We start from the raw sequence: 14,690 nt of genomic DNA, 5'->3' as shown, positions 1-14,690 counted from the left end.
AACAAACTAGCCACAGTAAGAACAATCTACACAGTGGATTTAATAAAGGGTGCAGCTCAAATTCCAAAAGCATTACTAATTATGTCAGGCAGCTGAAGAAAGCTGGAGAGTATAATAGCTGCAATAAGAACAATCTACACACTGGATTTAATAAAGGAGTCAGCTCAAATTCCTAAAGCATTACTGAAAATGACAGGCAGCTGAAGAAGGCTGGAGAGTATAATAGCCACAATAAGAACAATCTACACACTGGATTTAATAAAGGAGTCAGCTCAAATTCCTAAAGCATTACTGAATATGACAGGCAGCTGAAGAAGGCTGGAGGGAACAATAGCCAAAACTGTAAGAGCTAAGAAGAGGACACTAGTTGAAATATTTCCATATATGATTTCATCTCAGAAATTCAATCAAAACTCAATAAATAATTTTTGCTAATGCAAGTCACAACTAGTTTCCTTGGACACTGTTGCTGTGTTTGGAAACTACACCAAGTAAAACTTCTTATATTGAAAAATTTGAAGAACAAAGCCTTTACACAAATTGCTATATCCATGGTGCTGTGGCTGAAATGGAACTGACCTTAGTGGCGGCGAATATAGACAATTTTATTAATTAAACAATGATAAAATGTTTGCTGAAAATTAAAATAAAAACTGACTTACTTTGGAATAAAATGGCTTCTTTGTAACTGAAGCAGGTAAAATGTTCGTTCTCAGGTCTTCTTTCTCAAAAAGCAACACCTTCAAAGAGAATGATGATATTTCCATGACAGTTTTCCAAAAGTAAGAAGAAAATTAGGAAGAAATTAAAAGGAAGATTACAGACAGGTTTTGATTCATTAAAAGCGGTAGACATGCCAGGTGCCAAAAGAGAAATTAACTTAACGATAGCACTAATTAATGTTTGTGTTTACACGGCTATGAGGCTGCGTATTTTTTATATGGTTCAACAAATTTATACCCATCAAGATAGATACTAGTTAACAGAATACAAAGGCACCTAATCCTTACCAATGATATTAGATGAGTGTATTTTCTACAGAAAAAGAAAGTGATGATCAGGAAAATGAAGTCATAGCTTCACTGCCATGGACTATGAGTTTGTTCATTTCATTTAGAAAATAGTCAGAGATGATTCATTCATTGCTGTTTTGTTTCTTTTTCAACAAAACCCCACCCAATGATATACAAGTATAGATGTAAAGCAAATATTGTTATTACCTCTTTATGAAGATAATTGTAGCCATGACCACCAGCTTTCTCTGCTTCCTCGATCAATTTACCAGATAACTTACGGTGACCTTTAATGATGGCTTGATGAATGAATTGATAAACTGTTGCAATCTGGAAGGATGAATTAAAGACAAAAGAAAAAAAAATCAGACAAGTCCTTCATCAATTAATCAACATATGACATTCATTAAATTAACGTTAGGTGTGCAAGAGAGATGACTGTGCTGGTATGGTCATGTGATGCATATGGATAAGGACAGCTGTGTAAAGAAGTGCCGATCTGTAACTGTAGAGGGAATCTGTGGTAGAGGGAGACCAAGGAAGACATGTGACGAGGAGGTTAAGCATGATCTTTGCAAACTGAGCCCCATGGGGGCAATGGTTACTGACCGCAATCTCTGGAGACATACCATACTTGAGAAGACCTGACAAGCAAAGTGAAATCGTAATCATGAATGATGCTGGTGTCACGTAACTGGCACCCATGCTGGTGGCACACAAAAAGCACCTTTTGAGTGTTGGGCCTCACGGAGGAAAGGTGGCACATGTTGGGCCTCACAGGGGTAATGACAAACGACTGAGACCTTTGGCATTATGACATGCTTGAGAAGATCCATCAAGCCAAGTGAAATTGTAGTCATGGCAGATACTGGTGTCGCACAAATGGCAGCCGCGATGGTAGCAATTAAGAGTACCCATTACACTCTCGGAGAGGTTGGCGTTAGGAGGGGCATCTAGCCATAGAAACCATGCCAATTCAGACTAGAGAGTGATACGGCCTTCCAGCTTGCCAGCCTTGGTCAAACCGTCCAAGCTATGCTAGCATGGACAATGGACATTAAAATGATAATGATGATGAAGATAATGTTAACATATTTAAATGCAGTGAGTTTCAAAGAACCAACAAGAAAAAATTATGCAATGTAGAAAAAAATACCAAGAGTGTGATGCAAATAAATCCATTCTTCTATTGAGATAACTGAAAAGAAATGACGCAAAGATGCTCTGCTGGATATGCAATATTAGTGGGAGCAGGTGCACTATTATCATTCCACATATACAGGGATTGGACAAAATAGTGGAAACACCTTAAAATTTCTAACAAATTTACTTTAATATGGGGTAGGACCATCTTTGGCAGTAATTACAGCATGAATTCTTACGAGGTATGGACTCGTACAAAGTTTGAATTGTTTCCAAAGGAATTTTTGTCCATTCTTCAGCTAAAACAGTCTCATGTTCCTGTCGTGATGATGGTGGAGGATATCGACTCCTTACTTGTTTTTTTAAAATGCACCATAAATGTTCAATAATATGGAGATCTGGGGACTGTGGTGGCTAGATAAGATGTTCAAATTCACTAGAATGTTCCTCATGTCATTCAGTAACATTTAGCTGTGTGAATTGAGCAATTATCATCCTGAAAGATTGCGTTTTCCTCCGGAAACAGTTCTGCAACCATGGGATGAATTTGATCAGATAAAATGTTTGAATAGTCTTGACTATTAATTCTGCCATGAGGGGAAACCATTTGGCCGGTGGATTTCCAAGATATAGCCCCCCAGATCATCACAGATCCTCCTCCATGTTTAACATGGAAGAAGGCAGTCTGGGTCAAATGTTTCTTTTGGCTGGTAGTCGGAAATAAGGTAAAGGAGGACTCGTCCACGAAAATAACATTCTTCCACTGCTCTAGGGACCAATTCTGTAGGTTTTTACTTCACTCTAAAAGCTTTGCAACATTTGTTTTTGAAAGTAGTAGTTTTCTGATTGCAGCCCTCCCATGAAATCTGGATTTGGGCAGCTCCTGACGAACAGTTTTTGTGGAAACTGGGTTCTTGAGGTGGTCATTAAGCTCTGCTATAATTTTGGGAGCTGTATTTTTGTAATCCATTCTAACAATTCGCGTAGAGTCAAACCACCCTAACTGAAAGTTTTGGTTTTCTTCCAGAGTTTTGTTTCGACAAGAAAATTTTTCCCTCTTTCTCAAAGGCTGTCATTACTTTCAAGAGAGTACTTCTTGATACACCAAACATATCGGCTGTTTTTGTTACACAAGTGCCTGCCATACGAGCACCAACAATTTGACCTCTTTGAAAGTCCAACAGATCTGTTGTTTTAATGAGTTTTAATTACCTTTTTCTGATGATATCTGAAAACAAACAGCAATTTTAGCAAAACACATTAAGCAACACTAATAATAAATCAAAAAATATAAAAGTAAACAAGCCTTTGACAGTTTTAAAGATATTTCAAAATTATGATGCTATGATGTTAGGTGTTTCCATTATTTTGTCCAACCTCTGTACATCTGTCAAAATGATATCTTAATTCTCTTTTGTTATAAATAATATGAAAATTAAAATGGTCCAAATTAATTCACCTGCTCATCTCTAGTTTCATTCTGATTAGTATCAAACAAAATTTCCAGAATTTCTTTACTGGCTCCAACTGACACAGCATATTCAAAGTATTTTTCAGGAGAACATTCAGCGTCATTATCGACATCCTGAAAAATACAAACGAAAAAGACAAATGATATAACACACACTATTTTGTATAAGTGTATATATTAGAAGCATTGGGGGTGAGGTACAGATTTAATACATATGAAAGAAAAAGGCGTTCAGAATGCTGGATGGTTGTATATAAAAAAATATATATATTTACGTTTATATATTTGCTTTGCAAGATTTTTGATGTGAAATCGTGTGTTGAAACAGATTTTGTTGTATTTAGGAACGGTCATGTTGGCCAGTTTAGCCAATAAAAAACACATGCACTATATATAGTGCGTGTGTTTTTATTGGCTAAACGGGCAAAATGACCATTCCTAAATACGATATATATATTTATTTACATATCACATATTATTTCTTCAAATCACATATTTAATTACATATTTAAGCGCTTTCAATTACTACTGTAGTCTAATCAAAACAAATATATATATATATATATAATATATATATATACACACACACACACATCGACAAATAAATATATACACACACACACATATATAGACAAGTGTACCGTTAACGTAGTTCTCAGGGAGATTCAGTGTAATACAAAATGTGACGAGGCTGGCCCTTTTGAACAACAGGTGCTGTATATTTCCGCCAGTGGAGTGGACTGGAGCACCAGTGGGTATCAAACTCACAACTTTATGATTATGAGCTGAATATCCTAACCACTAAACCATGTGCCTTCTGTCTCTCTCTCTCTCTCTCTCTAGGTAATAGTGATGGATGGAGCATGAGGATACTAAAACACATGCTAAGCAATAGTTATAAGCAGAGTTCTAAAACAAAGCAACACACACTAGGCAACAGCAATAAGGGTACCAGGAGTCTAAAGCAACAGACACCAGTTTATATGATATGTGCAACAAGCTTACACTAGCCTTATTTCTTGTTCGTTTGTTCCTTATTGTTCATATGTGTTCTTCACATCAATGTGTGTGTGTGTGTATATGTGAGTATATATATATATATATAAGGGTAAAAAAATTATAGGAGTAAAAAAAAAATTATAATTTTTCACACTAAAATTTTTCCCTAATTCCTAAGCCATTATGGTATGCAGTTTAAATATATTATTTGCCACTGGCTATGTGACTGCACTTAATTTGGAAACATAATGTAAAAGTATGCAGCTCACGCATGTATATCGGTACATATTAAGCTACATAATTGTGCATTGCCTTAGCGACCCCACTGAGGAAGTACAGACGACAAATTAATTTATTTGTTCATTAATATAGAAACTCGAGTTTGGGGTTAACTATAAATAATTTTTGCTTTCATTCTCTTTTGAAATTACATTTTTTCATTTTTTGGGTTTGACTGTTCCTTCTAGCATGTAAGGTGTCCTATCAAGGGTCTTCTCTGTGTTCTTATACACTCTCATATATATATATATATATCTCTGTTTACTCTTTTACTTGTTTCAGTCCTTTCACAGCGGCCATGTTGGAGTACCGCCTTTAGTTGAGCAACTCGACCCCAGGACTTATTCTTTGTAAGCCCAGTATTTATTCTATCGGTCTCTTTTGCTGAACCGCTAAGTGACGGCGACGTAAACACACCAGCATCGGTTGTCAAGCAATGCTAGGGGGACAAACACACACACACAAACATGCACACACACACACACACACACATATACGACGGGCTTCTTTCAGTTTCCGTCTACCAAATCCACTCGCAAGGCTTTGGTCGGCCCGAGGCTATAGTAGAAGACACTTGCTCAAGATGCCACGCAGTGGGACTGAACCCGGAACCTTGTGGTTGGTAAGCAAGCTACTTATCACACAGCCACTTCTGTGGCTATATATATATGAAAATGATAAAATATCTATTCTATTATCAATTTTACAGAATATTTGGAAATACCTTAGTGAGAGCATTGTTTCCTTCGCGGTTTCCTCTGCCAAGGGTGATAGAACGAATATTATGAATTCCAAGAAAAACAGGATTGTACCTGAAGAAAAGAAAGATGAACCAAGTAAAATAACAATATTTACTCCAACTTAAAAGGCAATAATTAAAATAATACTTTCTAAATATTATTAATACAAACTTCTTCACAAACATGTATTTAAATGTTAAAACCAACAAGCAAAAATTTTTAATATAGCTGTAGATCAGTGACACAAGGTTTTGTTGCTCACTGCCCACTTTTACCAAACTGCATTTTACAAAATCACTCAGAATCCTTCATTATGTGTTGAGAAGAAAAAAAACAGAAACAGCAGATTATTCTAATGAAACAGAAGTTCATTTTGTTCAGTGCTTTAGTATCCATATTGTCTTCTACTGTCACATCCAGCATCTACCAAATCTACTGACAAGGATTTGGTCAGCCCAAGGCTATAGTAGAAGACACTTACCCAAGGTGTCTCACAGTGGGACTGAACCTGGAACCATGTGGTTGGGAAGCAAGTTTCTTATCACATACCCATTTTAAAACGATATTATAGGGTAGATGGGAAAGTCCAGATCTAACCAGTTTGAAGCAAATAGAATATTTGGGCTGGATATGATCAGTTTCAATGCTAGAGGGTTAAACTTTAAGAGGTAGACACTGATACCACAACCATTATCATAATTATCGTTAACAGTTTTTAATATTGACTACTTACCATCCAGTGCCCATCGAGTCGATCAACACAGGTGGTTTGTTTGTGATGGATTTGCGGGTTGTACCAAAATAGTCTTCAGCGAGGTACCCTACAAACCCTCGGTACTGACGTTGAATAGCATAATGTAAAGCTGTCAATTCATTTTTTGGTGACCTCACATAATCAAGCTGAACAAAGAGAGAGAGAAAAAAACCAATATTTACCAATTATAGAACATTATAAATACATATAATTACAAAATGAAAATCAAATATTTTTTAGTTTTACAGATTATATGTTTAATTAGGATAGATTATATGTTTAGTTAGAAAAGCCTATATGTTGTTAATGAGAGTATAGTAGTTCATTTTAATAATCACATCATCATTATCATCATCATTTAACATCCGCTTTCCATGCTAGCATGGGTTGGACGATTTTGACTGATGGCTGCACCAGGCTCCAATCTTGATTTGGCAGAGTTTCTACAGCTGGATGCCCTTCCTAACACCAACCACTCCAAGAGTGTAGTGGGTGCTTTTTACGTGCCACTGGCATGGGGGCCAGTTGGCTGCTCTGGCAATGATCACGCTCGGATGGTGCTCTTGGCGCCCTACTAGCACGGGCACAAGTGCCAGTAAGGCAACGCTGGTAAGGATCACGCTCGAATGGTGCCCTTTAAGTGCCACTGGCATGGAAGCCAGTTAGCTGCTCTGTCAATGATCATGCTCGTATGGGGCTCTTTGCACCCTACTAGCATGGATGCCAGTCATCGAATTTGATTTTGATTTTGCTTTTGATTGATTCATTTATTTGATTTCACTTGCCTCAACAGGTCTTCGCAAGCAGAGTTTTAGTGTCTAAAGAAGGAAAAGGTACGCATAAGTGGGCTGGTTACGCCCCTGGCATAGGCCATGAGATTATGGTTTCATCTTCAGATATGAAAATTGTTTACAAAAAAATATTTAAATCTAAGCTACATATCAACAAGTTTGATAATCATTATCAAGTGTTGTATTTCAGGATGTGAACATATAGGATTCAAACCAGCAATCATTATTTCTAAACTGAAGTTAGTAACAACACTCTTTTATGTATCACAGAGAGAGTAATAACATGAGGAACACTTACACCATACTTGAGAGATTTGAGCAGAGTCATGTCATTCAATAAAACAGCACGGATGGCTAATTTTCCATTTACATGGGGAGAGATGAAAGGCACAGGTTCGCTAAAAATATAAATAAAATCACGACAGGTTAAGGTAAGCAAGTTCTTCAGGTAAAAGAGAGAAAAAAAGCATTTGAGAAGCAGATGGCACAAAAAAGGAAAATGAAGAAGAATGAGAAATTTTAATCAACCTAAACAGAGGAATAACTAAAATGCATGTAATATATTATACTACAGTGCAATTTTCTACAGCCAGATACCCTTCCTGTTGCCAACCTTTACTTGTTACCCTGCAAGTTAATATTTCTCCACGACCGATTATGTTTTCACCAAAGACTGGAAACAAAGAACACCACTTACATGACAGTGGCATTCATTTACAACTATCACATGAAGTGAAAGTTAAGAGAGCATAAAACACACACACACACACACACATGGCAAGCTTCTTTCAGTTTCCGTCTACCAAATTCACTCACAAGGTTTTTTTTTTCTATGTTTCTGACGAAGAGCTCCACTCAAAACGTTAAATCCTCCTTCTTTCTTTTCTTTCCTGAGTGTCCAATAACACTATATTTGTTCCATGTCCTCGCGTTGTTGTGTTTTCAAGTTTGGATTAACCTCATATATATATATATATATATATTGATCATTATTTTGAACCACTAAGCTGTTGGGCTTGTAAAACGCTTATTCAACCCCTTTCATTCCTGATACCATTTCTATTCTAAGTCGGATCATTTTATATGTAAACTTATGTACATTTTTTATATTAAGTCTATTTAATACTTTTTGTATACCAACTTCCTTAACTTGCTTGCCCTCTACCTGCTCAAGTTTAAATCTCTTGATCACTACAAAGTATATTCTATACAGAGAATAGCCGTCTCTAATCTATCTATATATATATATATATATATATATATATATATATAATTCACATTGAATGACAACTGCAAACCCTCTCAGTTAATATTTTCTAGGCCAAATATTACCTTTTCAAATTGGACAACACAGAAGAAAAGAATAACAAAACATTCTTAGATCAACAACTTTTCTTTTCTTTGGTGTTATGTATAAAAGAGACCTTTAATCCATATTTATATTTCAGAATTTTGTATCAAGCCATTTTATGAACAATAGAACATTATAGGCATGCTTTCAATGAGCAAATCGCAGGATCACTGCATTTCACATGGCAAGTAATAGTGCACTGGTTTCTTATTGCACATCTGTGCATCTTTGACCAATATACACAGATGGCAAGCTTTTGCACACTTTCCAGCTATCTTATTTCATTCACAAGTCATTGGTCAAGCCAATGGTATAGCATTTAAAGGCGGCGAGCTGGCAGAAACGTTAGCAAGCCGGGCAAAATGCTTAGCAGTATTTCATCTGCCGCTCCGATCTGAGTTCAAATTCCGCCGAGGTCGACTTTGCCTTTCATCCTTTCGGAGTCGTAGCAGTTACGCACTGGGGTCGATATAATCGACTTAATCCGTTTGTATGTCCTTGTTTGTCCTCTCTGTGGTTAGCCCCTTGTGGGTAGTAAAGAAATAGGTATAGCAGTGGATGCTTAAGGTGTAGTATAGTGAAACTGAACCTAGAACAATATGGCTGTGTAGCAAACCTCTTAACCACATGACCTCATTGCAGAGCAAAACAGCTACCTGAAGTAACAGAGTATTGAACAGTGATTTGGAAGGGTCATTATATGTTTTGAAAGTTGTTGTTTACTTGACCATGAGTGAGCAGGCCTGTGCTTGAAAGCATTCCAGCGAGCATTTTGTCTTTTAGAAGTATGTAGACTGCATTATTCAAAGTGATCTTCAAGAAACATTATAATGGAAGCAAACAATGGGTTTGTCTTCAAAAAACTATATTCACTGATCAATATCCAATTTACACCTTTCTCTGCCAATGCCTTTGATACATCTGAGAGGCACAGACTCAATCAGGTGCTGGCAAAGACGAATAAGAAATTTGTTTCCAGGGCTGTTTGATCACACTTAACAGATTCTTGAGATTTGACTGTTTCGAAGCTGAAGACAGTAGTGTATGATTTGAGGGTATATGGCTGCTGTTTCTAACAGCTCAAGTGACTACTTAAAGGCAACTTTGTCAGCTCATTTTGTATGTTGTGACAGCTGTTATAATCTGACTTGTGGTTGTTACACTTAATTCCCAAAGACGCATAACTACCAAGCTGCAAACTGGATATTGCTGTTGGGGTGTTATGGTTCACCTGCTTCAAAACAGTAAAAAAAACAGATGACTAAGTATGTTCTTAGGTAGTCTTGTTCAGTTCAACCCCACCATACATACATGCATATGAGCTTAGTAAGGGATGAGCTACACCACTCTACTAAATTAAGAAGAGTTCATTAGCTCTTATTAGATTAAGACAAGATCCCACAAAAATTTGAGCTCCATCAGGTTGAGGTGAATTTCACCACATTGAGATGATAAGCTCCATTAACCCTTTCATTACTGTATTTATTTTGAGATGTTCTGTATTTCTTTCAATTACTTTAAATATAACAAATAATTTAGTAAAATAACTTGGTTATCATTCAGCCAGTGTTAGGAACATAAATTGTGACTAAGGTTTGGTGGAAGATTTTAATTCAAAACTTATGAAAACAAGACATTTGTACTCAGAGCCAGAGCCGGTTTCAGCCGGATTGGTAACAAAAGGGTTAAGTTGATTATGGGTGCAATTACAATGAGTCCAAGCTACAGTAAGTGGACACAAACAGTAGGGTCTGCTTGTTTTTAACACATACAGTGTGGGAGTACTAAGTCATTATATGACATTCCTACAACCTAATAATTCAAGGTCACTATTTTACATTTTTAGTTTTTTAGAGATTGCTTTATTTTAATTTAATTTTGCTTCAAACCCTTGTGGCAGCAGGTGTGTTAACAGATTGGATAAATCAATATAAACAATGACAACAAAACAAACAGGTAAATTTAACTCAGGTAAAATGAGAGTAACTCAATCAAGTTTGTTGGCTCTATGGCATTAAATTATGCTATTAATGATTGAAAATGGGCATTAATTAGCTGGATGAATTGGATTTGAATTTAATTTATCACTATATATGAATAATGTATCCATTATGATGCCTGGGTGAAGTGGAAGGTTTATGATATGCTAAAGCTGAAGCCACTCTCTTGAGAAATCAAATCCTGTCAAAAAATTATTTTCATCATTGCTTGCTTTCTCTTTCTCTCTCTCCACCACCACCACCACTATCACCATCATCGGTTAACATCCATTTTCCATGCTAGCATGGGTTGGACAATTTGACTGATGTCTGGCGAACCAGATGGCTGCACCAGGCTCCAATCTGATCTGGCAGAGTTTCTACAGCTGGATGCCCTTCCTAATGCCAACCACTCCGAGAGCGTAGTGGGTGCTACCAGTAATATATTATGGTTCAGGTTTTAACACAGAATTAGAAAAGGGAAAAAATAATTTATTCAAATTATTTACACCTATCCAATTTAATGAGATGGTGATGGGCAGTGACTGAAGTTGCTGAAGTTGCTGTACTTGCATCAGCTAAATTCCTCTATAATGTGAAACGAAGCATTAACCTGACCTGAGAATGCTGTGTCTCACAGAGATGACAAAGGACTACACTGATTGGTGATATGCAGTGCTGCAGAAGACCTGACCACTCCTGGCTAAACATAGCAGTGACAAACAGGTAGTGTTTAGAAGCTGTGAAATGTCCCCTGCCAAGCCTATCTTTTCCATCCCTTCACCATGTATCCTAAATACTTTCTTTCATCCCACTCCTTTCACCTGTCTCCTTATCACTCACAACTCTCCATCTTTCATCTCTCCACCACCTGTGCTGATCACAACATCCTCTTCACTCTGATCTATCTCACCTTTCACTAGGCCACATACAAGTGAATGCATTGCACCCCCTATCCATCCTCCTACACTCTAATTTTGCCCTTGCAATTCTTATTTCTTTACTGCCCACAAGGGGCTACACATAGAAGGGATAAACAAGGACAGACAAACGGATTAAGTCGATTATATCGCCCCCAGTGCGTAACTGGTACTTAATTTATCGACCCCCGAAAGGATGAAAGGCAAAGTCGACCTCAGCGGAATTTGAACTCAGAACGTAACGACAAATGAAATACCGCTAAGCAATTCACCTGGCGTGCTAACGTTTCTGCCAGCTCGCCGCCTTCTACCAGTTAGCACTCTCTCTCCGCTCTGGTCTATCCAAATAATTTAATAATTAAAATTTCCTTTCCTTGTTCTTTCATGAAGAGGTAAAACTTAGCAGTCAATATTGTGTGTGTACATAAATAACATGATCAATCATGTGACTGACCAGACTATTAGATGTTATATATCGCAGGTAACAATGTGCTTAGCATTGCTTTAGCTTTTGAATGATGCCACCATCCCCACTGATCAGAAGGTTATTCTGTCACAGGCTGGAGCAACATGAAATGAATGAAGTGCTTTGCTGAAGAAAACAATGTGCTGCTCAGTTCAGGAATTGAACCCACAATCTAGCAATCATGAGTGCTACACTCTAAGCACTAAGCCATGATGCATGTGTATATATCTCTATATATATAAACGGCAAAATGTCTGCATGTGTGTCCTTTATATAAATCTACAGTTTTTCAGTTAGAGGGCTCGCACTTTCTATGGTCATTCAAAACTGTCCAAGGGTGGTCGTGCACATCTTTACATTTCCCCAGTCACCCCGCAAAGTCATTAAAAAATCAATAGAAGTGACTTTTTTGTGAATTTTCTATCCAAAACCCAATCAAAATGCCCAAAACTTGATATGCCAATTGAATGCCAGCTAGCTGTATGTGATCGGTTGGAGATTTGGACAGTACTCGCGTGTATGTGCGCACGCACGCAGCTGTATATGCATGCGTTCACACTATGACCCGGCAACACCGGGTCATAGTGCTTGTATATATATATAGATAGATACACATAAACACACACACACACACAAAGGCACATGGCTCAGTGGTTAGAGTCTCAAGCTCACAATCATGAGGTGGTGAGTTCGATTCCCAGACCAGGCTGTGTGCTGTGTTCTTGAGCAAGACACTTTATTCTCACATTGCTCCAGTTCACTCAGCTATAGAAATGTGTTCTGACTATGGTGCCAAGCTGTATTGACCTTTGCCTTTCCTTTGGATAAAATCAATGGCATCGAGAAGGGAGGCTGGTATGCCTGGGCGACTGTGGAGAGGAACTTTCTAGGTGCAATCCTATGGTTATCCATGACCAAAGAGGGTCTTTTATATATATATGTCAATTTGTCAACTGAGTTGTAACACAATATTCCAGCTGTAGAGTATATGGAATATTGGAGTACCATCCAATAAAAAGTTACACTTATGTTGCATGCCATGCTATGTATAACATTAGACATTTTCACCTGTGAAAGATGAAAAAGAAAAAACAAAAAAAATACCACTGATGAACAAGGCAAGTAAATATTCCAAAGATCCAGGAACAAACAGAATGTTCCTTCAGTGTTTCAATTACAGAGTGTGATATAATGTTTCAGAAGTTATATAGGTAAGATTATAATTAAGGTAAGGCTATAATTAAAGAGAGTGTAATCAGCTTCACCTTTTATTTATTTTTTTCGAGAAGATGGCCTGACATATAGGATAGCACTTGCCATCACAAAAGAAATGGGGGAAAAAAACAATCAAGTGTTGCTTACTTAGTTTCAAAAAATGGTTCTTTCTCGAGGACTTCAATGTTGGGGTTGGGCTTGAGTTTTTGTTCGTCTTTTCGTTTGCCACCACCTTTCCGCTTGCCAGGTTTTTCTCCTTTGGCTTTCCCTAAATTTGAAAAGCAAAACAGGGAAAATAAAAGAATATGTGTTTGATTTCAAACCGGGGGGGGGGGGGGAATAGGAATTTCTTTTTAACAACATCAATATTAATTTGCATAAAATTAGCAACAAAGCAACCAATTTTAGGGAAGGAACAATCAACACTCAATAGATAGATAAATAAATGGATGGATGGATGGAGTTGGTGTAACAATGATGTCCTAGTGATTGTAAGCGTTAACTTTCTTCATCTTTACTGATCTGTAAATACATAATTCATCATCAACATTGTTTAACGTCCGTTTTCCATGCTAGCACGGGTTGGACGGTTCGACCAGGGTATGGGAAGCCAGGAGGCTGCACCAGGCTCTAGTCTGATCTGGCAGTGTTTCTACAGCTGGATGCCCTTCCTAACACCAACCACTCCGTGAGTGTAGTGGGTGTTTTTTACGTGCCACCAGCACAGGGGCCAGAGGGGGCTGGCAAACGGCCACGATCGGTTGGTGCTTTTACGTGTCACTGACACAGATGCCAGCCAGGTGGCACTGGCATCTGCCACGTTTGGACGGTGCTTTTTACATGTCACCGGCACGGGTAATTATATTGTATAATGCATAGCATGCATATTAGTGCAGATATTTAAACATAATATATACACTGAAATTATTACATGAAAAAGGCTGCAAAAGGGCCATAATCGAAAGGATAATAAGTGGTTAAATAAATATATTCTGCTCTTATATATCTTCACTTTCAATGATTTAGATCAGTGGTTCTTGACCGGCATCCACAGGGCCCTAAAGGGTCCATATCATATCTTGTTTTTAAGATTACATACAATAAAATGATGATACTTCTACAATGCACAAAAATATTTTAACGATTTTCTTTACTATTCCCAATACTATTTTATTATATTTATTATATTTTCTCAAACCCAGACTGGATGAAAGGGCCAAAATGTTGACCTTCAGGATGTTGGAGACTCAAAACATAAAGACACAAACTAATACAAGTGGGTTTTATTTTATCCAGCATGGTCACAGTCAAATGACTGAAGCAAGTAAAAGAGTTAAAGAGTAATCACACCACTGAGATTTTGAAGAGATGAGATAATGCATGATTATCCCAAAACAATATGAATAAATAAGCATCCCATTTGATAAAGTAATCTGAATGCTAAAGGGTTTAAGACCACATTATCAACTAAGCCCCTTTTCTGAAGATATATCTTCAGAAAAAAGGATATGATATTTTCAAGAAGATTTGGCTGCTATTTCTAACAAGTTAAACAATCACACAGAAACT

The 14,690-nt window shown here is 37.3% G+C and overlaps 1 protein-coding gene across 6 annotated transcripts in view; it reads right to left on the bottom strand.

Moving 5' to 3' along the window:
• LOC115217153 (poly [ADP-ribose] polymerase tankyrase) overlaps nucleotides 1–14,690 on the bottom strand; it is a 216,965-nt gene that overhangs the window by 68,049 nt on the left and 134,226 nt on the right. For all 6 annotated transcript variants that reach the window (XM_029786768.2, XM_029786769.2, XM_036507261.1 and 3 more), the window contains 7 exons: nucleotides 13,269–13,389; nucleotides 7,489–7,588; nucleotides 6,379–6,545; nucleotides 5,630–5,717; nucleotides 3,616–3,741; nucleotides 1,221–1,343; nucleotides 663–740 (listed from right to left, as the gene is read on the bottom strand). In XM_029786768.2, coding sequence (XP_029642628.1) covers nucleotides 663–740; nucleotides 1,221–1,343; nucleotides 3,616–3,741; nucleotides 5,630–5,717; nucleotides 6,379–6,545; nucleotides 7,489–7,588; nucleotides 13,269–13,389 — 803 coding nt within the window. The remainder of the gene's footprint in view (nucleotides 1–662; nucleotides 741–1,220; nucleotides 1,344–3,615; nucleotides 3,742–5,629; nucleotides 5,718–6,378; nucleotides 6,546–7,488; nucleotides 7,589–13,268; nucleotides 13,390–14,690) is intronic.

Source organism: Octopus sinensis, linkage group LG11 (assembly GCF_006345805.1).
Source record: "Octopus sinensis linkage group LG11, ASM634580v1, whole genome shotgun sequence".
Taxonomy (NCBI): Eukaryota; Metazoa; Mollusca; class Cephalopoda; order Octopoda; family Octopodidae; genus Octopus; species Octopus sinensis.
The sequence above is the reverse complement of the archived record's forward strand: the minus strand, read 5'-3'. Positions and strand labels throughout refer to the sequence as shown.